Source organism: Xenopus laevis, chromosome 7L (genome assembly GCF_017654675.1).
Source record: "Xenopus laevis strain J_2021 chromosome 7L, Xenopus_laevis_v10.1, whole genome shotgun sequence".
Classification (NCBI taxonomy): domain Eukaryota; kingdom Metazoa; phylum Chordata; class Amphibia; order Anura; family Pipidae; genus Xenopus; species Xenopus laevis.
The window spans coordinates 90,525,272-90,550,112 of NC_054383.1; the positions used below are offsets into that span (position 1 = coordinate 90,525,272).

The 24,841-nt window shown below is 38.3% G+C and overlaps 1 protein-coding gene across 8 annotated transcripts in view; it reads right to left on the reverse strand.

Annotated features, from left to right (window-relative positions):
• LOC108696525 (agrin) overlaps window positions 1–24,841 on the reverse strand; it is a 291,780-nt gene that overhangs the window by 55,143 nt on the left and 211,796 nt on the right. For all 8 annotated transcript variants that reach the window (XM_041569323.1, XM_041569326.1, XM_041569324.1 and 5 more), the window contains 4 exons: window positions 20,171–20,371; window positions 5,633–5,784; window positions 5,251–5,356; window positions 2,621–2,731 (listed from right to left, as the gene is read on the reverse strand). In XM_041569323.1, coding sequence (XP_041425257.1) covers window positions 2,621–2,731; window positions 5,251–5,356; window positions 5,633–5,784; window positions 20,171–20,371 — 570 coding nt within the window. The remainder of the gene's footprint in view (window positions 1–2,620; window positions 2,732–5,250; window positions 5,357–5,632; window positions 5,785–20,170; window positions 20,372–24,841) is intronic.

Sequence of the window (24,841 nt, forward strand, 5' to 3'; positions counted from 1 at the left end):
GCTCCCACGTCATTGTTAATTCTTCCAGTAAAGAGCTGACATTTCCCCCAAGACACTGCAGATCTGAAAAACACATCCTGAAACAGCAGAACCTACCATACAATGGGCCAGATTCAATTCAGTAAGAAAAAGTTTTATCAAGTGAAAAGTCATGAATGAGATTCAGTTTGCGATGCAATTACATTTAGATAAAATGATCTCAGTTTATCCATTGAAAACTCTATTGAAATCTATGGGTAACAATTGGAATTTAATTTATAGAAAAGTTTTTACTCCTCGAATTCAATTCTGTCCATGAGTTTTCACGTGACAAACCAGGAGATAACTTTTTTTCACTGAACTGAATTTCGCCAAATGCGCCTAATGCAGAAAATGTTTAACCATTTTGCCAGTTTCAAATGTATCATTAGCCTCCCTGCATAAAACTATTCAGTGTCGGACTGGCCAACAGGGATATCAGGAAAACTCTCTGTGGGCCCAGGTCTCAGTGGGCCCTCCTGCTTCAAAACATTTGGCATATTTCATGGCCATTACCTATTTCTATGAGAACAAAGAGACTAAATAGATTTAATAATAGATTATATCATGTAATGAAAAGAGACTAGCAGAATAGAGGTTCCGTGAGGAGAGGAATTATACTAATACTGAGAGTGGGCCTCTGATCTAAGGTCTTTTGGTGGCCCCTGGTCTAAGGTTTTTGGGTGGACCCCTGGTGTCCCAGTCTGACACTGAAACTATTTTTTAAATATTTGGCTTTAAGTGGGCCACGATACATTGCTGCTGGTAGCTAATAAGTTAATCACTGTGATCCTGCACATCCAACAACATTGGGCCAGATTCAATTTGGTGAGAAACGGTTATCTCCTGATTTATCACGTGATTCAATTCAAAGAGAAAAACTTTTCTCCAAATTCAGTTCCATTTTTCCCCATTGACTTCAATTGAGTTTTCACATGATAAACTGTGAGATACATTTTCCTGAATTGAATTACATCTCAAATTGAATCCTGTACGGTACATGACTTTTCACGTGATAAACCTTTTTCTCACTGAATTGAATCTGGCCCATTATGGGGAGTATATCCCAGCTGCTAAGTAGAATCAAGCTACTAGTAATGTTAGTGTTAATGTAAAGTGTAAGAGAATAGTTGACATAAGTGGAATTATAACTGTTGGGATGAGTTTCTGGCATTGTAAGTACTATCTTTATTTTTCTGATGATACTAAATTGTGCAGGACCAGGCGGGATGTTGCTACTTTGCAGAGAGATTTAACCTACATTGAAAAACTGGGCAGCAAACTGACAAATTAGGTTCAGTCTTGATAAATGCAGTTATGAATTTGGCAGAAATAACATAGATGCTACTTATAGTATTGTGTTGGGGGCCTCCTTACTTGAGAAGGATTTGACTTGTACTCTACAAGTATGTTAAAGTACATTATAGACAGATATTGGATATTGTTTTACTGTAGGAAAGTTCAAAGAAGAAGAAACCCCCACTTTAGACTTGAGGAACAGAACTGTAATTTGAAGTAGTGTAGGGGGTTCTTCACAGCAAAGTTGTGGAATGATCTGCTGTGTGATGTTGGCAGATCTATTAATGACTCTAAGAGGGGCTTTGATGACTTATATAGTTGATATATGTGAGTGTATAGATGTACACTGTATACTGTTTATAGTATAGGTGTGAGTGTGTGTCTGTATACCTGTAGAGTGTGTGTGTGTGTGTGTGACTAACCATGCAACTGCTTGCATTTATAAAGGTGTTCTTCTAGGAAGAAGTATAGTTATGAATGAATGAATCTTTAGCTTGCGTCAGGTAGCACGTGCCCAGGGGCTGGGGCCATCATGCTTCTCAATGTGCAGTCACAGAGACGTGATCTGATTCCGCTCAGCAAAGCAGATTAATAAATAAAAATGAGGTGAATTACTCATGCCATGCTGCTCATTGTACACATGTGGGGAGAGCAGCTGTCTATGGCTTCTCTAACAGGTGCCAGGTACTTTGGCTGACATTTAAAAGACAGCGTCCATGGGAGAGATTAGTAAGGAAAATGAAGATTTCTTATTTTCCTATTGACTTGCATTTACAGGAGAGCAATTGTATCAGTAAGTGCACCTTTGTGATTAGCCTGGCTTGGCAATCTATTGACTCAGATATTGACAATCTATTGACTATCTCAGATAAGCAGCACAATTAACCCTTTCTTTGGTGGGCCACATAGCAATGCTTGACAGAGAAATTAGGTGATTAAATGTGAGTACCATTTGTATATCTGCCTTCCTACAGCAAGCATTACTACATATTAATAATAATAATACATATACGTATTGCTTTACAGAACCGCTCTATAACCTACATCATTGCATAATTGTGCGTACCTTTCTGCATTTAATATATGAATTGCTGGTGCAGGTTCCTAAATTCTTTCTTAAGAAAAGCTGTTTATCTAGTTGTGCCTTACCCAGATAAATGTACCGACGATTCTAATGCCACAAGCAACAAAATCTTTAGCAATTCCTATTATGTCAAAATCTTGACTAATACAATTATTAAATAATTTCTGGGTTTTGGCATCATTATGATTTATTAGTGAAACAAAATGAGAAAAATCTTACTTGGGCATCCGGCCAGGCCAACGCCAAGGGCAGCTGTAGCATTGTCAGGACAGCAGCCATACACAGTATGACTACAGTGTGGCACCAAAGGAGGAGAGCTGGTGGTGGCAGCTGTTGAAAAAAAATCCACAGAGTGAGGTTAAAGGCACCACAGTAGTTACATTCCATAATATACAGTCAACCTCATTTCCCCCAAAGAATCTCAGAGAGAGAACATATAATGCTTCCATGCTGGATAGGGTGGCACTAAGCATGAAATCATTAAAAATAATGAAATCACAGTAATTATGGAGTAATTAAGAGATACATATTTGTTCATCCAACCAAGACTCTAGTAGTCAGGAACAAAAGTTTAAAATAACAATTATTTTATTAGGCTAAAACAGTGTATATTAACAAAGCCTACAAACACAAATTTTGTTCAGTGGTTCAAATGCTGGCTATACCATAACAGAGGTCCAAGCACTGCATGTATAAGCAGCAGGGATGCACCAAATCCAGGACTGGGCCTTTTAAAGGACAAGGAAAGGCAAAATAATAAAATCCCATTTTTACTTTCTTTAATGAAAAAGAAACCTATCTCCAATATACTTTAATTAAAAAATGTGTACCATTTTTTATAAGAAACCTGACTGTATGCAGTGAAATTCTCCCTTCATTTACTGCTGTGGATAGGAATTGTCAGATGGTCCCTAAATGCTGAGCAGGGAAACAATCAAACTTATGAATAGCAGGGGGAGCCCCCACCTTACTTACCAGCCATGCAGAACTCAAGCAGCTTTGTTTATGACAATCCCTAAGCAGCCCAGACCACACTGAGCATGTGCAGGGTCAGGGTCAGGCAAAGATGTTTAACAAAGTTACAAGATGGTGACCCCCTGTAGCCAACTTTGAAAGCATAAATCATTTGTTTGATTAGGCTTGTGGTGCAGTAAGTTCATGTTTATGTTTAGTATACAAAATACAGCATTTCTAGCCTTATTCTATTTTAGACTTTCCTTGTCCTTTAAAGCAGGATTCTGATTCAGCCAAATCCTCGGGCCTTGCTGAACCGAATCTGAATCTACAAGTGTAAATTAGAGGCAGGAAGGGAAATCACGTGACTTTTTGTCACAAAAAACGGAAGTAAAACATTTTTTCCACTTTTTCCTTTCCCGCCCCTAATATGCAAATTAGGATTCAGATTCGGCTCGGTATTCGGCTGAAGCTTTCTCAAAGGAGTCTAGGATTTGGCTGAATCCCAAATAGTTGATTCAGTGCATCCCTTATAAGCAGCATCCCTCTTAAAGGGATTCATGCTCCCTATTTAAAAAAAAAAATATCTTCTTGCACCTTATATAAAAGTATCTCTTCTTATCATATAAACTATAATGGATAAAAAAAAACTTGCAAACATCTGTGATAAGCAAATGCTTCTCAAATGCAGTTGAGTAAAACAGCTCCTTGTGCTAAAAAACTGAGTTCTTGTCATTTGATTTTGTTACATGATGGGTTGTTGGAGGGGGGTCAGATAAGGAAAGACAAGCAGCCCTGCTGTAGAGATGACAGGGGACATGAACACTAGATAGAGAAAGAGGCAGCTGCAGACTTTCCTACTGAGCATTTTCCTACTTTCCTACTGACTTTCCTACTGAGCACATTTACTCTGCAGGGCTGCTAAACAATACAGCATCAACTACTCTTAAAATACAATGGAAATGGGATGCTTACACCTAAGCCCGTGCTATTAATAGTGAGGATCAAATATGATGCAGTCTATATCACGCTGTTTCATGAAGCCAGCTCAACCCCACTTGATCCAAAATTATACTATTTGAATTGTTGCAAACAAAAATGCTCTTGATTTGCTTCTATCAGCTTTTTAATAGGTTTTATAATGAACTGAGTATGTGCCCATTGTACTTTTGAAAGACCATAATATCAGCAGCCAGGTCCCACTTTAGGGAATAATTAAGGGGAACAACAGAAATGTTGTACAGCACTTTATAAGAAAATGGTCAATTGATTATAGTGTGCAGCCCATCTCAATTTTGCACTCTATTATGCCCCTTTTGTGTCTGTGTTATTAGGTAGTACAATCAGTGTAATGTTGTGGGGGTTTTTGTGCGTCTATATGTCAGGCTGCATGTGTTCTGGAAGAGTCCATTATTGGTAATCAGTCCCACAGACTTCTCCATGCTACTGTGCCTGAATACCCATTTCATGTAATGAAAGTAATTGTTCACATGCCCATAATAGATGGCTTAACATGTGCATGTAGCAGCAATATTATTCTATATTCTGGAAGGTATACCCAAATTTCACATAGACATGGAAAAAAGAATGCTTCTGCTATTAGCTGCTAGAGAGCAGTGTGGCACTTAAGAGTTAAATGATACATGTTTTTATTTAAGACTTTTCCTACAGACATAAACCTCTCATCGGCGTCCTACCATTTGTCAACTGTGTGACAATAATCCAAATCCTGCAGTGAATTTTTTTTGCCATGAGATTCTGCTCAGGAATCTGCAAGGCTTATAAATGGCCAAAGACGCTATCACAGATCATAGCAAATCATGGGGAAAAAAACAGCTCCCACGAGAGAATGGATTGCAGGAGACAGTAAAATATGTAATAATCCTGTCTCTCACCTCGACAGGGACCCTGCCCAGCCACATACAGGTCCTGACGTCTCTCACAGCGGGTTTTCTTTAGCTCACACTCATTAGAGTATGTAATGCCATCCGATCCACAAACCTAAGAAATACATTGTGGCAGAAATATATGAGCAGAATGTACAATACAGTTTACACAGTGTGACTTTGGTTTGCTCTATTAGCACCCACAATTTAGTATGATCACTAGCATTATAAAAATGCCAAACAACCTTGCATCTGTTTTGCACTGCAGTCCCCCAGTGTTGGCTTTTTTGACTATACAGGGAGTTAAAAGTCCCAACTACTGGCCACAAAAATGTAATTACACAGTTTTAGCTGCAGAATGGGATAGATGGGCATTATCCAAAGAACTTACCAGGTTTCGCAGCACAGCATGACAGGTAAAGTCGCAGACGCAACGATCGTCCTCTGCATCTTCATCCCATGAACCACCATAGCGCCTGCATCGATCTTGCTCACACTCGCTATCCTCCCCTGAACCAGAACCATCAGTACCAGAGCCACATTCTGTCACAGAGAAGGTACAGCGGACACATTCAAGGATAAAGGATGGCAACATGCAAACAAGTTTCTATCTATTTATTTTTGTTGATGGCGTCCCCTTAAGGCATTCACTTCCAGGAACTTGTAAAAGGATATGCCTGGAACACGGAAAAGTCTCCATTTCATAAAGATCTATCATTTGTGTAGGCATAATAAACCATAGCAATGTTACTGGCTGACCTTACTTGTTTCAACAGTAGTTACAAATGTCACAGCAGCATTGTATAATAAATAATATATGCAAAGGGAACTAGTGCAATTCACTTCAACAGCAGAAGGCACACATACTCCAAATGTCCTTGAAGTTAAACACACCTTCATTTTGTAATTCTTAAGACCAGTCATTCCCAGGTTGAATGGTTGTCACCACTAGTGGGGGCTCAAAGGAGTGGACAGGGCAGCCCAGCCTAGAGGCCATTTTGAAAAAAGTTGGGGTTGAATGTATATTTTTTGTCTTAGATATCCCTGGAAATCCTTGAATATCCAGTGTTTTCATTTATCTTATACTAAGTTTATGATCTAGGTGGGGTTTGACCATAAACGGGACTCAAGCCCAAATGTCCGAAGACCTCTGCTTTAGACAATAATGTGATTTAACAGTTTGACCTCTTGTGCCTTGCTTTTCTAGTTTTTCTCAGCATATTTACTAAAAGTTCTCCTTATCCATTGTCCTTTGTTTCATTCCCCCTTTTAAGTACAGTATCATCTGCCTCAAAGGTACCCACACTCCTGGCTTAGAACCCAGACTGTACAACACTGATTACACACACACTGTAGAGCAGAGTGTTTTATCCTTGTCCTTGGACTCCCAAACTGTCTCACTAGTGTACTATTAAAGGAACAGTAACGCCTAATAATGCAGTGTTGTGCTGCACTGGTACAACTGGTGTGTTTGCTTCAGAAACACTACTATAGTTTATATAAATAAGCTGCTGTGTAGCCATGGGGGCAGCCATTCAAAGCTGAATAAGTAGAAAAGGCACAGGATACTAAGCAGATACCAGATAAGGTCTGTAGTATACAATGGGATACTTCAGAATTTATCTGTTATATACTTTGTATCATGTACTTGGATGGCTGCCCCCATTGCTACACAGCAGCTTATTTATATAAATAGAAGCAAACACACCAGTTTTACCAGCGCAGGGCAACAGTACATTATATTGTCATTCCATTAAAACACTTTCATTTTTTTGGTGTTACTGTTCCTTCAATGATCTGTCTCTGTATCTCAGCGGGATCAATGCGTGAATGATTCATTCTGGCACATCCATATGAACCGCTGATCACAATACCTGTGTTTTCTGAGGATATATAAAAAGTGTAGATCCTGAGGTGGGAATTATTAGTCACTCTTCTAAAGCAACCTTTGGTTATTGTTGTTGATTCTTACAGCTCCATCTTGTGGTTTATGTTGAGTCATGCTTCTTTAGCACTATGTGGGGTTTATTTGCAAACCTAAGCGCAGTGAGCAAAAATAGGCCTCAATCAGCATTTTTTTACACTTTGCACACTGTGTCTGGGTGTGAACAAATAGCCGCAGACCTTTGTGCTAAATTTTGGAAGGCAGAGAACTGTGGACTGCACTCTATTCAAAAGTAATGGGTGGGGGGAGGCACATATGAATCATTTTGAGGTGCAAGGTAGTATCAGAAGGACATGAAGCCTGCTTGATGGCCCTGTCCTTATCACCTGCCTTAGTTAAAGGGAAACAATCGCTAAAATGAAAGCTTCCTCAAACTGAAGTAAGAAACTTTCTAAATACAATCAATTAAATATTCTGCATTGTTTCTGAAATAATCAAGTTTAACTTCACTATTCCTCTCTCAGCATTTGTTTCTCTTTATTCTCTTTTCATGCAGCAGTTGGATGTCAGATGAATGCTCCAATATATCTAATAGGGGGGCTTCCTTTCCTAGCAGATGAATTAGAGCTCACTCAAATAACTGATTCCAGTACAAACAAAATCTAACAAAATAACTGCCTTTTGCACAAATTCTGCATGTAGAGAGACATTAATGTCTGGTGAGTTTAATATAGTGAACTCTAATACATCTTCTAGGCAAAAGGAGCCCCCCTATAAGATATATTGGATCTAACTGTCAATGAATATCTGACACTCAGAGAATGAAGAGAAACATATATGAGAGACAGATAGTGAGAATAAACTTGTTTATTTCAGAAACGGTACAGAATTTTAAATTGATTATATTTAGAAAACTGCTTATTTCAGTGTGCTGAAGCTAATATTAAATGTTAATTTTTGCTATAGTTCCCCTTTAAGGAAATGGCTGTGCATCCTGACACTACCCTCTGTACTGAGCACTGCATTTTTCATCGGCACAAGGGGAGCACAAGAGCACCTTAAATAAGCACTAAGGGTAGCATTCATACAGAAAAAGTAGCAATGAGAATATAATTAGGCAGATATTTGCAAATTATAATAATATGATTACATATAATTAACATGTTTTTAAAAATGCCTTCTGATTTAATTTTCTTTAATTAAAAAAACTTCTTGGGTGGGCATCCCCTTGAAGACTTAAAGGGCAAGTCAACCCCAAAACAAAAATTTGCCTTATAAATGAAAACGAAATTTTAAGCATCTTTTCAATATACATTTATTAAAATTTTCAGTGCTTTTAAAATTATTTGTAAAAACTATTGTTATTGAAAGTAGTATTTACCTAACGTTGGCTCCTATTTGTTACTTTTTAAACAATGTTGAAAAAAAAAAAAGCTGGTTTATCTTACATTGTTATCAACAGTCTGAGGCCCCAGAGCAGAGAATAGAAAGGGACAAACACTGCTTTCAGTAGCATTACATATACAAAAATTGTAATGAATGTATATTGCAAAGTTGCTTAGAATTATGTATTCTTTTATTAGGCAAAAAAAATAAACAACATTTTGGGGTTGACATTTCCTTTAAGGGGTCCTTTACTTTGACTCTGGGTACAAGAACAAAAGCACTGCCATCACTCTGGCACTAGCTACAGACGCACCCTAACTTGCGTAGTAATGGACATTGCCCCTTATAAATACAATTGCTGATAGCTGAACTATATTTATGGGGGAACACAGGTCTTTGCAGTGACCTGTGACAATTTTTAAGAGTGCTTATTTTCTGCCTTATGTTTTTGAGTGCCTGGGATCTGGGAGTGCCTGCTGTTCCTTAAGGTGGCCATAGACTTTCCCCGATATGCCATTAACGAGCATGTCGAGGGTAAGAAAGGTTTATATCAAAAACGATATAAGTCCCAAGGCCTCTTAAAGTAAAGTATTCACATTTAAAAAAGTATCTAGTACATACTACCCCACATATCCCACCTTACGCGTTTCGCACCCTCCGGCACTTAGTCATAGGTGTATCTGTCAGTAAGGGGTCGAGTACAGAATTTAAACCCAAGTGATCCTGCCCCTATCGGGGGTAATCCGATTGTTCGGCCATATGGCCGAACGATCCGATTACAATGCGCAAAAGGCTCCGGCGGTCGGGCGGGACCAAACGACCAATCTCCGCCGGACAAAAGCTGTCGGCACTCTCCACACACGATCCGAAAATCGTACGAATCCTCGATTCGTACGATAGGATCTGCGTGTCTATGGCCAGCTTTAGCATGTGAGTGTCTGGTGTTCCTAAAAACTCCTAAGTTGCAAACCTTTATTCAACATGTTCCACAAAAATTAATTCTACAAGTGTATTTTATGGCCTATGAGTTCAGGATCTAAAGTGAGAAATGAAAGCACCAATGTATGAATCCTCTCCAGTCCACTTCTGTAAAACAATCACCAGTTATCATTTGATAAAAGCCACAGAAGCAGAGTAAGTCTCTCTTTCAAGTCAATGTAGATTTGACACCTTCCTTCTGCATCTTCCCTCCTCACTTCATTCCCACATATTTCCCCCAAGCCTGATCTGAACCACGCTGTGTTAATGAACTCATGGTAATTACACTTGTGCTGCATACGAAACGGGATATTAAAGGCTCTGCTCATAAATGATCACCCAAATTCCAGAATAACCCCCCCCAGCGTTGCTAGGAGACTAGTCAAATATACCCTTATTATCTGGCACTGTGCAGCTCCCCAGAGAAACACAGTGCAGTGCAACAGGACAGACATGCTCATCCCTTGCACTCTCAATAGACACACAGAACAACATAGGCATAAAGCCTAAACATTCATAATCCAGTAATCTAGTGGCAGCTGTAAAAATACACATAAATGGTAAATGTACAAACTCCATATATTCTTCAAATGCATGTGCATAAGGTAAAGCTTAGATTTGAAATAATATTATCCTGCCAGACCCTTCATTAAACGGAAAGATTCTAAACTTTAGTCAAATTCCCATAGAAATGCTGTAGAGACTGAATAGACAGAAACTATGAAGCTACTTCTGCTCTGCCTTTTGAACAACAACACACCATTCAGATTGTTCAATAAGATATCAACCAGGGCACAGTCCTTAAATAAAAACTATACTGCTGAACAATGTAGGTCGCTATAATAATATATGGCCAGGTTGGTAAGATTCTATAATAGGCCACTTAATATCATTTAAACTACAGGGATGGGGCCTGTTATCCAGAATGCTCAGGACCTGTTATACAGAATCCTCAGGACCTTGGGGTTTCCAGACAACTGATTGATGAATTTAGATCTGCATGCCTTAAGTTTACTTAAAAACTATGTACAAACCCAATAGGCTGGTCTTGCTTCCAATAAAGATGAATTATATCCTAGTTTGGATCAAGTACAAGGTACGGTTTTATTATTACAGAGAAAAGGGAAATCATTTTTAAAAATTTCGATTATTTGGATAAAATGAAGTCTATGGGAGATGGCCTATCCGTAATTCGAAGCTTTCTCGATAAAGGGTTTCCTGAATGTGTTTCCGGGGAGGGCCAATATCTTACATCTGCAGGTCTTTTAACAGCCATCTGATTTTATTTTGAGCATAACCCTGCATACAGTAGGCTACTAAACTAATAAATAATCATATACCAAAAACATGGAGAAGTGACCAGTACCTTCTAGTACCTAGTACCTAGTACCTATCTCTTTCCTTAATTCTGAGCTTTCTGGATGACAGGTTTACGGGTAACAGATCCCATACCTGTATCTGTTGGTTAAGTATCCATTCATTCTAGGGGTATAGTTTATCTAAGGGTAGGACTACATGGACGTTTTTGGCGCGATCCGACGCGATACAAAATGCCTGCGACACCATGCGAAAATGCATTAACTTACCTTATTTTTGTTGCATGGGACTTGTCACAGGCGTTTTGTCGCAGTGCGTCAGATCGTGCCAAAAACGTCCATGTAGTTCTACTCTAAGTGATTTTATATTGAGTTGTCCTAAATATAAAATAACTCTAGCGTTGTGGTTGTGGTATGTTCACCAAATATCTATATAACTACACTAATCCCCCAATTAGCCACTGCTTCAATATTCTACTACCTAAATGAAGCCTACATTTGAAGTAGCACTTATATCAATCAGCTAAAATACACCCATATCCCTACTCTCAAACATTTCCTTAAAGAAACTACATCATAAAAAAAAATAAAATCCCCATAATTTTGGCTTGACTTACTCCCTCTTACTATCTGTATTTAATGTTTCTATATTGGCACTAGGAGCTGGGAAATGTGGAAAATCTAGAGCTATTGACAAGCAGTCAGTGACACTGCACTAGTAGTCAATAAAATGATCCTCTTCTGGTTTTGCAGGACATAATTAGTTCCCCGATTTCTGACAAATCCAGATTCCCTTTCCACGGACCATTAATCTCAGAAGAATAAATCCAGCCCACAGAGACCTGAGAAAGATTTGCTTTCAGTTAAATACTCTACCATCTGCTGAGATAATAGCACCTGTGATATTTCCTGCACTGCTATTCATACTACTATACATGTTAAATATATCATTTTGCTAGACAAGGGAAAAGGCATTTTGCTGCACACTCCTTATCTGTAAGGATAACTTGTGTTCTATAAAGCATCACATAAAGCACAAGGAAAGTCTACCCTCCTTGGCCTGAAATTTAGAAAGTGAAGAATTAAAACATTTTATTTTCCACTACAACTAAGGTAAGAAAATTGCACTTATATAACTGCAAGTATTTTGTCATCCATGTGGAGACTGAGAAGTACTATCTATGCTTTTTCTATGACTGAAGAACCAAGCCACAGGCAAAAGATTCACACTGGAGAATGTTTTAATGGCCATTTATCTGAATAACTATGAGATGGTTTCAGGGCACTGATAATATATTCATAATATACACCTGAGTAACGCTGAGTATAATTCATGGTAATTTAAACTTATATGTGCCATAGTCACCTCCACTTAATGCTAATTGTTAATAATCAAATAGTGAGCCTAGCTTGGCACAGTTACACAGGCTGGGTTTGTGGCAGTGATGTAAAGTGACTCTGCTCATATCCAAACCCTGTTTTTATAATACAGGTTTAGGGATCTGTTGTCCAGAATGCCAGGACCTGTGGTTTTCTGTAATTTGGATCTTCATACCTTGAGATACTGACACCAAAAATTTTTTCCATCTATCATAATATTGCCTTTGAAAGCTACTTATAACTTCACCATAACGTATTTGCACAATGCTTTTATATTAGCTGTCTGATGCCCCATGTTCCTCTATTAGGGGGCTGCCATATTTGTGCAGCAGGAGTCTGTTAGCTTTAGAAACTTTAACTGACAGGCTGAGATGGGACAGTCAGGTTGGCAAAACAGTCAGGTTTAGGAACTTCAACTAACAATAACTTAGATGTAGATGTATATTCATATTTTAAAAAGTATTTTTTTAGTGTCAGTAGGTTTGGGAGGTTTCTATACCTCAATTGAAACTCAAATGTTTTCTGATTTAAGAAAAAAACTTGAATGTAAAAAACTCAAATCAGTGAATTCAGGGTGAAAAACCCAAAAACTCGAATTAAAAAAAAACTATAATCACTCGAATTAATCGAGTTTCCCATCGAAAACCCACCGAAAAAAACCCGAACATCATGAAGGCTACACACATCTTCAAATGGTTGAAGGGACCTCTGACATTGACTTCTACATGACCTCGACAGCTTTTAGCTTCGGATTTTTGGATTTGAGCTATTAATAGCTTTGGGGTATACGAAATCTCGAAAAATTTGAGTTTAAAAAAAACCCAGAAAAAATTACATTTTTTGGATAAATGAAGTAAGTGGGTTTTGACTGAAAATACCATCGAAAACTCAAATATTTGGGTAAAAATCAATTCAACCTTTAGTAAATGACCCCCTGAGTCTACTAGAAAATGATTTAAACATTAAATAAACCCAATAGGCTGGCTTTGCTTCCAATGAGGATTAATTGAGAGAAAGATTTGCTGCACGTAGTGTGGTGAAATTTTTTAACCATGCCCGTTTTTTGTAGCCACACCTCTAATTAGTTTTACAAAATTTGGCAGGTTATGAAAGTTCTGTGGTTTTTATATGTTATTACAGTTTTGCTAATGAAGGTGATTTGCCCTTTAGGTACAAGAGGGGGGTTGTGGGTGCACTCCTAAGGCCATATAAAAAATATTTAAATACAATAATCCCCTGTCTAAAAAGAGAAAAACAGGGTTTTTTGTTACAAAGTTATGATCATAAAATTGGTAAGCCGCCATACCACGTCAAGGTAAACCCCATACGGCGGTCCCTAACCTGTTTACCTGTGATCAAAATTTAAAACCTTGGTTTCAATCTGGACTAGATCCTCCCCCGCCACCTGCATATGCGGCTTTTGTAGGGGAGACTGCCCAGACCAACGCCCATTTAAAAAAAAAAAAAAATGTGATTGTGAAGAGACTATAATGAAGGAAAAGTAAAGTTGTATATATAAGTGCACTCTTGTGTGTGTATGTGTGTGAGTATAAGTATAAGTACAGGTGTGAGTATAGATTTAGAGGGAGATGAAAAAGGAAAAGCTAAATGTGGAGTGTAATAGGTGTAATGTGTGTGGGTCTGTGCAAGTGTTACCTAGTGATAAGTGCAGCAAATATAATGAGTGTCTCACAGGCGTTGGTAATAAAAAGGCCAAAGCCTCCCCAGCCGCTAGCATTTGTGGCTTTTAAGGGAGAAAAATTGCCCAAACCAAGGATTAATCAAAAACAACAAGGACATAGGGCCACCGTTAATTTCTCTCCCTCAAAAGCCACAAATGCTAGCGGCTGGGGAGGCTTTGGCCTTTTTATTACCAACGCCTGTGAGACACCCATTATATTTGCTGCACTTATCACTAGGTAACACTTGCACAGACCCACACACATTACACCTATTACACTCCACATTTAGCTTTTCCTTTTTCATCTCCCTCTAAATCTATACTCACACCTGTACTTATACTCACACACATACACATACAAGTGTGCACTTATATATACAACTTTACTTTTCCTTCATTATAGTCTCTTCACAATCACATTATTTTTTTTTTTTTTTAATTGGGCGTTGGTCTGGGCAGTCTCCCCTACAAAAGCCTCATATGCAGGTGGTGGGGGAGGATCTAGTCCAGATTGAAACCAAGGTTTTAAATTTTGATCACAGGTAAACAGGTTAGGGACCGCCGTATGGGGTTTACCTTGACGTGGTATGGCGGCTTACCAATTTTATGATCATAACTTTGTAACAAAAAACCCTGTTTTTCTTTTTTTTAGACAGGGGATTATTGTATTTATATATATTTTTATATGGCCTTAGGAGTGCACCCACAACCCCCCTCTTGTACCTGATTTGCCCTTTAAGCTGTGAGTCTATGTTCTCCCACGAGACCTGCTTATCTTAAATTGTTACAAATATATCGAAAGTGCACCTGCTAAATGTTCTGGGCTCTCTGCCAAAAACCAATTAAGTTATCTTGAATCAGTGCAGGAGATGAAAGAGAAAGTCGGGACATTTCAGTAACAATCCGGGACTGTGGACTGAGCTGTCAAAATCAGGACTGTCCCGCTCAAAACGAGACAGTTGGGAGGTATGCTCTAGGACAGGAATCCCCAACCTTTAGAATCCGTGAGCAACGTTCCGAAGTAAAAGGAGATGGGGAGCAACACTAGCATGAAAAATGTTCCTGGGGTGCCAAATAAGGACTGTGATTGGCCATTTAGTAGCCCCTATGTGGACTGTCAAGTGTCAACCTACATTGAGGCTCTGTTTGGCAGTGCAACTGGTTTTTATGAAGCCAACACTTGCCTCCAAGCCTGGAATTCAAAAATAATCACCTGCTTTGAGACCATTCAGAGCAACATCCAAGGTGTTGGAGAGCAACATGTTGCTCACGAGCTACTGGTTGGGGATCACTGCTCTAGGAGGTCCCTGTAGTAATTCTTTTCTATCCTGTAGATGATTTCAAGCTTTATATTCTTGAAGCAAGAATGAGTTGTTTGGTATGTGTTAGTGGGTGATTGTGGCAGTGAGGGGTCTGGTGCTGGCAATGATAGAGAGAGCCTCTTCTTCATTTATAAGGCAGTGTCCTTGCAACTGATTCATACACAGGTGCTGGGTAACAGGTGCAGAGTCAGCACCAGCTGTCCAAGCTTTCTCCAGTCTGCGCACACCTTGTCTTGCCAAACAAGTGCTTTATAAATGGCCTCTTGAACAGAAGAGAAGGGCACAATGTGACTTTTAAAGCCAATGCCAACACAATTACCGAGAGCCATGTCCTCACTGAATAGAAGAAGGCTTACATTAAAGGCAGAGCTGAGCATGACGGAGCAATTTTGATGGGCTAATGTGCAATTTCCAAACAGGAAAAAGGCAAGTGACAAGGTATATTCTTGGGTTTTCTGTAGACAAAGCTGTGATTAACAGTAGTTCCAGTAGCAGGTGCATTGCTCTTGGCAGGTCTATTGTGTTTAAGGAACCTAACAAGAATGTTTTGGTAGATTAAAGATCTGTGAAAGCATTTTTTAGCCGGAGTTCTTTTTTTTTAGCAATACAAATCATCATTTTTCTCTGTACATCTTCATGAAAATACAAAACCATTATGGAAGCACTATAATAAAGTAATTACACTTAATGTGGTGATGGCTGACTCATATACTGTTATTAATATATGCTTTGTCTTCTGTATTATTGCAGTATTGTGCTACATACCAAGAATGACAGGAGCTCGGAGAATCACGATCAGAACATGGAAAGTTCAATAGTAAGGATATATGATAACAACATTTATAGGGAGTGTTAATCATCCAGTAACTGTCCTTTGAATACACAAGAAAGTGTGAGGACATTTCTCTGATGGGCTTTAAAGCAAAAATGCAGAGGTTACAATGATCTTACATTAACAAAGATGTCAAAAAACCCCAAGTCATAAGGGATCCTGTCCTGGAATTTTTAAAACCCATTTCCTAATATGATAACATATTTAAAGTCAGATTCAATTCAGTGAGAAAAAGGTTTATAGTGTGAAATCTCAAGGGCAAGGTTCAATTTAAAATGTTGTACTGTTTATCATAGGAGAACTCTATTGAAGTCTATGGGGGAAAAACTGGAACTGAATTAGGAGGAACAATTTTTTCTCCTCAAATTGAATCTCGTCCATACAGTAAGTTTTCACAAGATAAACCATGAGATTATATATTTTATCGCTGAATTGACACTGGCCCATAATATCTAAAAAATACCCTGGAGTGATCAGTATCACGACATGAGGTTAGTTGGCATACTGTTCCTGTATGAAGCTTTTCCCTCACCTGTTTCTATGTATGTAGTGACAACTAAATGGAAAAGTAGAAAAATAGATTTAAACTTTTAAGAATTTTGCAACCATGGGATGTAAAAATACAACACCAAATTCATTACTGAATAAAATAATTGTTTTTTTGACACAGCAGAAGCCAAATACTTTGATCTAGGGTCAAGGCATTGGTGGTGAAGTTCTGAGAATTGACACCCACCCTAGGCCTACAAATACTAAGAATGTACTAATCGATGTTCTTAACACAGACATTTTTACTAGGGGCCAAAGGTTTAATAATCGGCACGGATAGAATGAAGCAGCTAATTTAGAGACGGACGAAAACAGTGTTGTACAAGTTATCCAGCAATAGTACCAAGAATATCTCAGACAATTTTATACAAACTAGCCTTTAAAGCAGGGATCCCCAACGTTTTGAACCCGTGAGCAACATTCAGAAAAAAAAGGAGTTGGGGAGCAACACAAGCATGAAAAATGTTCTTCAGCTGCCAAATAAGTGCTGTGATTGGCCATTTGGTAGCCCCTATGTGGATTGCCAACCTACATTGAGACTCTGTTTGGCAGTACAGCTGGTTTTTATACAACCAAAACTTGCCTCCAAGCCTGGAATTCAAAAATAAGCTCCTGTTTTGAGGCCACTGGGAGCAACATCCAAGGGGTTGGAGAGCAAAATGTTGCTCACGAGCTACTGGTTGGGGATCACTGCTTTAAAGGGATACTGTCATGGGAAAAAAAAAAAATTTCAAAATGAATCGGTTAATAGTACTGCTCCAGCAGAATTCTGCACTGAAATCCATTTCTCAAAAGAGCAAACAGATTTTTTTTTATATTCAATTTTGAAATCTGACATGGGGCTAGACATATTGTCAAGTTCCCAGCTGCCCCAAGTCATGTGACTTGTGCTCTGATAAACTTCAATCTGTTCTCTGTTCTACTGATTGTGATACACCCAAGTGGAGTGCCCATTGTTAAAGGATAATATCGGTGTAGGGATGTTGCTAGTGTTAACTTACTTAACTATTCTGCAATCTTCTTTAATGCTATACTTTCCATTGAAACAAAACAAGATGCCCAGAATTTAAAGCATAGTTTTAGGGAAATGTTGTGTGCCATTATTTCTGTGTCCTGCATTAAAGAGCATAACTACACACCTTACCATCAGTAATGGCAAACTTTGTAAAGCAAAAATAAATTAGTAAACTAAACCCAAATTCCTTAGAGGAATAAGCCCAGCTGGCACAGCTGTCTGCCTCAAATCACCTCCAGCAAGAGCAAAGAAACTCCCACTGAGGAATAGGATTCTCCTGTTGTGGCTTAGTGAGAAGTGCACAGCAACACATTAGCATTTCAGGCATTTGACTAATTTAGACTCCCTTAATCCTTTTAACAACAGACACTAACAAATTTCGGTTCTAACAACTGTGAAAGTTAAAAAGACTCTAGGGAAGTCAAAAGAAAATCATCATCAAAAAGAACACAAGAGCACTTGCCTTACCAAGCGCAGTGCTAATAGTGTGCATACCTCTAATCTACGGGTACACGTCTGGAAGACTTTATTGTGCTTGGCACGAAGAACGCCAACTTTGTTTTGTAGCATGCCAGTTACTAGCTGCAAAGTACAGTTAAAGAGAAACAGCTCCTACAATTAAGTGTCTCTCAATTTTGCAGTAAGTTCCTGCATATGCATATAGGGGTTGGACATATTGGACTTATACCCCATATAGGAGGTGTAACTCTAGAGGATGCACGCCCTGTGGATGCTAAGGGGGCCTGGGAGGTAAAGGAACCCAGCAAAGCCCTAAGCAATTTCATTATATGTTCAACATAATATCTTATCTTATTAGTTTAGGAAGGTGCTAAAAAATCTTTTTATTGCGGACCCTGTGTTCCTGGTCATCACTGCAGTTTCGCTGCACAGACAATAAACTACAAGTGAGGCAGTTGTTATATTGCCACTTACATTAGCAGAGGCTTATCTACTGTACCTGGTCCTACCAGCTCTGGTATGATGCCCTAAGAAGAAGCCAATTATGAAACTGGAAATCTAACTTTCAGTATCATTTGTATATGCTCGACTGCCATTTTGGATTCCAAAAGGACATTTTTTTCCTTTATGAGGCAAACTGAATACAGCTAATTATTTACGTTTGTATCTTTTCTACCAACAATTAAGGATCTGTTTGAGCAAAGGCTGAAATTGTCCAATATACAGAATTCTGTGTCTCCTGTAAAAAGTACATTTTAGTTGATATTATAATCTACATATATGCACAGGTTTGGGTTGTTTTAAAGTATTTTCTTGTGTGTGAAGAAAGGGAACCTGTGGGAGAAATCCTGTATTATATTTATTGTAGGACATTGTCCTGTTTTTTAATTATGCATATTAATGACAACACGCTTGTTTTTTATATTACCGATCAGTGTCTGAGAGCATTTTTTCTGGCTTGCTCAACTTCAGCTTTTTTTTCTTAGTAAATGGACGGCTGATATGAGACACGAATTATAAAGCATGCTGCTAGGCTGCACTACATCTACTGTGAACCATAGTAAAATCCCACTTTGGTGACAATGAATATCCTGCTGCATTGCTCTCTAATCGAGATAACATAATTCTCTCCTAGGCAAACACTGAGCAATGCCATCAATCAAGAAATTCCCAGTGTCTTTTAAGCAACGGCACAGGATAATAATGACAGGAGCGTAGAATAAAATGAGTTTGTACATCCTTGGAATTGCAATATTCAGTTATGGGAAAGACATTTGTCTTGTGAGGCTACTTGATCTTTAGCTAGGGATCAATAACTACCGCATTTCATGGGAAGACAGGGGTTAGAGTATGAGTGGCACACCATGAAGTTATTAAGTGGTGGCTTCTATGATGATTAAAGAGTAAATACAAAATGTCTGCTGTGTGTTGCTGTCCTTAGACGTCTAATTTAGAATTACTGTGAGAACCTGAAAACAATGTAGGAGGCATTTAATGACGCTGCTAATATCTGATGAAGGTCATCAGCCACTGACAATTACCATTGCTGAATACAAAAGGAAACAATTGTTTTAATGCTCCTTAAAATCTTACAGTAAGCAATGAAATACTGCATTAACAGCACATTCTGTGTATAATAGTTTTATCATTTATGAGGTACCTTTATTATGCAACAACCAAACACAAGAACTATCTGCTAATTTATATTTATCTGGTCCCACTACCCAAGCTGCTCCTCAATACTTATGAACTCCTTGCTTCTCAATGTTCATTAAACTCCAGCACCCAATGTCTGGAACTCCTAGATCCTCATCAGTCATTGTACTACAGCAGCCAAAAGCTACAACTCCTTTCTCCTCAGTATTCATTTAACTTCAGCGCCCAAACTGTTAACTCACCAAGTAAGAGATCTCCTCCTTATAATGTCTATTAATACACGTGTGTTTAGTTGTGCGCCACTCATTTATCCCCTCTATTTTAATGCTGTAAACAGTGTAGGCTACCTTTTTTTGAAATTTGATTAGCCAATAGATGGACTTAGTCTTTAGTCCATGTTTTGAAATAAGTCAAATAAGTACACTGGATAGGAATATATTTCTAAAAAATAAGAAAGACTGGCGATTTACCATCTTCACAAGATCCTGCTCGAGATACTTCAATCCGCTTCATCTGCTTACAGGATGCAGCTTTCAGTTCACATTGGTTAGCATAGGAGACACCATTGCTGCCACACACTGGAAGGTAAGGTTGCCGTTCACAAGTTGGGCACACGCACTGGCTGTTCACACATTTGGCACCAAAGATACAAAGGGTATTGCCACAGGTTTCTAGACAGGATAGGGGAGAAAAATTGGCCAAGTAAAAAGCAAATAGATTTAATATGAGGCTACAAATGAAACCTGTCCCTTCTGGAAGCAAAAGTGGCTCAGCTAGAGAATATCTTCATATCTAGATGCTCTTCAAATGCCTTCACCAGCCTAATAGTATCAAGTCACGCAAAAAAAGATGTGCATGTGGGTGTGAATTGTTTTCTGACAACATATGGATAGACATTTGCAGAGAATTATCTTGTATATGCAATTCATGCCTTTGGCAAAGCACATCGGAACAGCATACAGCAGTTACCTATCAATACTAATCTTGCAAGCTATGGAACCTAAACTGTAAATGCTATACCTCTATAAATGATATTGTAATTTGACATTCTTTAAACAAATCAAAAGTCTGGACTACATATATATAATCTACATACTAGTTTCTGGCCAATGAAATATCTGCATAGAGTATATGTATATAAAACAGAAAAGACTATTGGTTGAACAATCAGATGACAAAAGTAGCCATATCTGGATAGATTTAGAGACATCTAGAAAGGTGAGCTGGTAATTGTGTAAAGCTATGTTGTAATAATAAGCAATCTAGACGTGACTGAAATGCAGGCTCTTCTACCCAATGTTCCAATATGCTTTTCAAAGCTGATGGCAATCGAAAGTAGAAAAAGCAAGGTCACTTGCACATTGGATATGCTTTTTTCCCCCCTACATTCATCATGAAATACTTTCATTATCTGAAAAGTGCTCAGCTTCATTCCTTCCATAGTCTTAATAGTGTAAGCAAAATCGGGCACATATTTTCTACATATTTATTTTTAAATCAGCCACATGAGAGGAAACACGTGGAAGTAGCAAATAATATCACCATATCAATTTTGAAAACACAGATGAAAATGCTTTCCGTGCTCAAAATAGCATTAATCGTATATTGTACATCAAAGAGCTGCTTGACTGTGTCACATCTAAATTATGCCGGTTTCTTGATTCACCGGTTGTGGTGTGCATAGCAATGACATCCAAAGGGCTCTAAAAAGCTGCTATAAAGACTTGTAATTTCCCTCTTGTAATGCATATAAAAAACATTATGTGTATTCCGTCACTTGCTCTGTAATGGAAATTTTGCTTCTTGTTAGAAAGCTACAAGGAATCGCTTGTAATATCCCTTGCTATCAATACACGCACACACTCAGTATAATAAAAATAAAACTGACCCTATGCAGGTCATCTAGCTAAAAGACAAATTCACCAGGGGTTGCAATGAAAACCTTTTAGCTTTTTCCTCAAGTATGTTCTCTGAAACAAACCACAGACAAAGATTCTTCAGCTTTGCCTGCAGAGAGAACCATTTGCCTTGCCTATAATGGCCTGGAGTTGGCAGTGAGTCACACATCTAGCATTAGTTTCACAAGAGAAACTCTTAGAAGTGTTTTTGAAAGCCACGGAAAACACCTGCCATCGGTTTTATTCTCTCAGAAATGTGTACAGTGTAACCTCTGGATAACAGCAGGGTGCTTATAGTAAACTAATCCTTAGTCCTGGTGTAAGTCATGTGTTGTATGTGAAATAAAACACTAAGGTCAATTGATGATGGCTTTCATAATTGAGTTCTGTTACAGATACGGCAAGCCAACATATCAGTATCAAACTTCAGCCCATCATTTATTGCCGGTGCTAAAGTAATTTTTTGATTACTGGAACAAATGCAGGGGCAGATTTCATGGCAAGACCAAAACTGGTCAGTTGCCTAGATGATTCAAACAGTCTGCAGTGGTTCGGGCATTCAGTAAAACAGCCACAGGCATCATAAATGTGAGACACATTTTGCTAAGGGCAGGGGGATTTATGGTGACTGTGTAGGATTCAATTAATATAACTGCTGAAGAACCACAAGGGAACAGGAGCAATTAATTGTCCATCTGCAGCAATGGTCTGCGTCTCTCTACTTATTCCAAAAGAACTTTATGAGCATATGCAGGGTTCTACATTGCTATCCTTTGATCAGAAGAGAGGCTAAATGTTATAAAATCTGCAGATAAAACCAATATGAGCCTGTCGTGTGTGTTTTATAAAGCTATGCTCAAAGAGCTTTAACAAGCTAACAATAAACATCCTGTGGAAATTTCACCCATCTTCACATAATGCCCACTAATTATTTTGTGTCTTCCACCCCAAACGTTGTTTTTAGATATTTACACAACTCCACAGTGTCATTTGTCACTTATCATGCATGATACAATTTCATTACCCAATACTCTTGATCTGAAGATCACAATATATCTTAGCAGCTCTTCTGAGAATGGGTTATTTATACCCTTGTGCAGATTTAGTTTCCCAAACAGATAATATACAAGATGAGGTCTCATGAATGTTTTATAAAATGGCATACACATAAACATTTGTGCAATATTTATTCCACACTATACACTGATGTGGAGCTCAAAAGTAGGTTAGTGTCAAAGACAGCTTTGAATAGTCTGGCCTTCTCACTACCTCCTTCTACTGCAAAAATCCTGGTTGACAAAAATACATTAAGTGAGAGATTTAGCATTCTAAATCCAGAGCTCACTTGATTTTGCAGTCAGCATACAATTACCAGAAACCTTAGTAAGGCCAGTTGTTTACTCCAAAAAATACAAATACTTCTGCCAGCAATTTGAACACTGCAAATGCAAAATATGCACAAAAGTGTGAAATGACATCTTGCTTAACCCTACTAGACTAGAGTTCTATTCAGGATTTTTTTACATAGAATTCTTCCATGTGAAATATGGGTTTCTCTTATTTAAAGGAGAACTAAAGCTTAAAGGGATACTGTCATGGGAAAAAAAATTTTTTCAAAATGAATCAGTTAATAGTGCTGCCCCAGCAGAATTCTGCACTGAAATCCATTTCTCAAAAGAGCAAACAGATTTTTTTATATTCAATTTTGAAGTCTGACATGGGGCTAGACATATTGTCAATTTCCCTGCTGCCCCAGCTGCCCCAAGTCATGTGATTGTGCTCTGATAAACTTCAATCACTCTTTACTGCTGTACTGCAAGTTAGAGTATTACCCCCTCCCTTTTTCCCCCCAGCAGCCAAACAAAAGAACAATGGGAAGGTAACCAGATAGCAGCTCCCTAACACAAGATAACAGCTGCCTGGTAGATCTAAGAACAGCCCTCAATAGTAAAAACTATAACAAACAAGGGAAAGTTGTGCTCACCACTATTTTTTAAAACCATTAGGCGGGGGTGCAATGAGGCTGTGACCACAAAATACATATAGTCAAATACAAGAGTCCTCTGCACTCAACCCATTATCAATATATTTAAGACAGCGACATTTTGTGCATACTGCTACTAAAAAATGCCTTACCCTTTAAACAAAACAGGGATTGTTTGTCCATATATTGCAATATATTTAAGCTGGCCAACTACGTCAAAGTCATCCCATATCTGGCCAGTCCTATGCTCAATTTTATCTGATTCATTAAGAATTCTATTGCTTCATTATACATTTTACAAAGGGACTAGGTATTACCTGCAACTTAACTTGCTGCTTTCAAAGTAAACCTCCATACTTGGCTGCCCTTTTATTAGACACCAGTGGGATCACCTGACTATAGCTGGGAAGGGTGGGAGCTACAACATGGAGCTGGTCACTGCTCCTGTATAAACTATAACAAACAAGGGAAAGTTGTGCTCACCACTATTTTTTAAAACCATTAGGCGGGGGTGCAATGAGGCTGTGACCACAAAATACATATAGTCAAATACAAGAGTCCTCTGCACTCAACCCATTATCAATATATTTAAGACAGCGACATTTTGTGCATACTGCTACTAAAAAATGCCTTACCCTTTAAACAAAACAGGGATTGTTTGTCCATATATTGCAATATATTTAAGCTGGCCAACTACGTCAAAGTCATCCCATATCTGGCCAGTCCTATGCTCAATTTTATCTGATTCATTAAGAATTCTATTGCTTCATTATACATTTTACAAAGGGACTAGGTATTACCTGCAACTTAACTTGCTGCTTTCAAAGTAAACCTCCATACTTGGCTGCCCTTTTATTAGACACCAGTGGGATCACCTGACTATAGCTGGGAAGGGTGGGAGCTACAACATGGAGCTGGTCACTGCTCCTGTATAAACTATAACAAACAAGGGAAAGTTGTGCTCACCACTATTTTTTAAAAAATGTATGTATGTATGTATAATGAAGCAATAGAATTCTTAATGAATCAGATAAAATTGAGCATAGGACTGGCCAGATATGAGATGACTTTGACGTAGTTGGCCAGCTTAAATATATTGCAATATATGGACAAACAATCCCTGTTTTGTTTAAAGGGTAAGGCATTTTTTAGTAGCAGTATGCACAAAATGTCGCTGTCTTAAATATATTGATAATGGGTTGAGTGCAGAGGACTCTTGTATTTGACTATATGTATTTTGTGGTCACAGCCTCATTGCA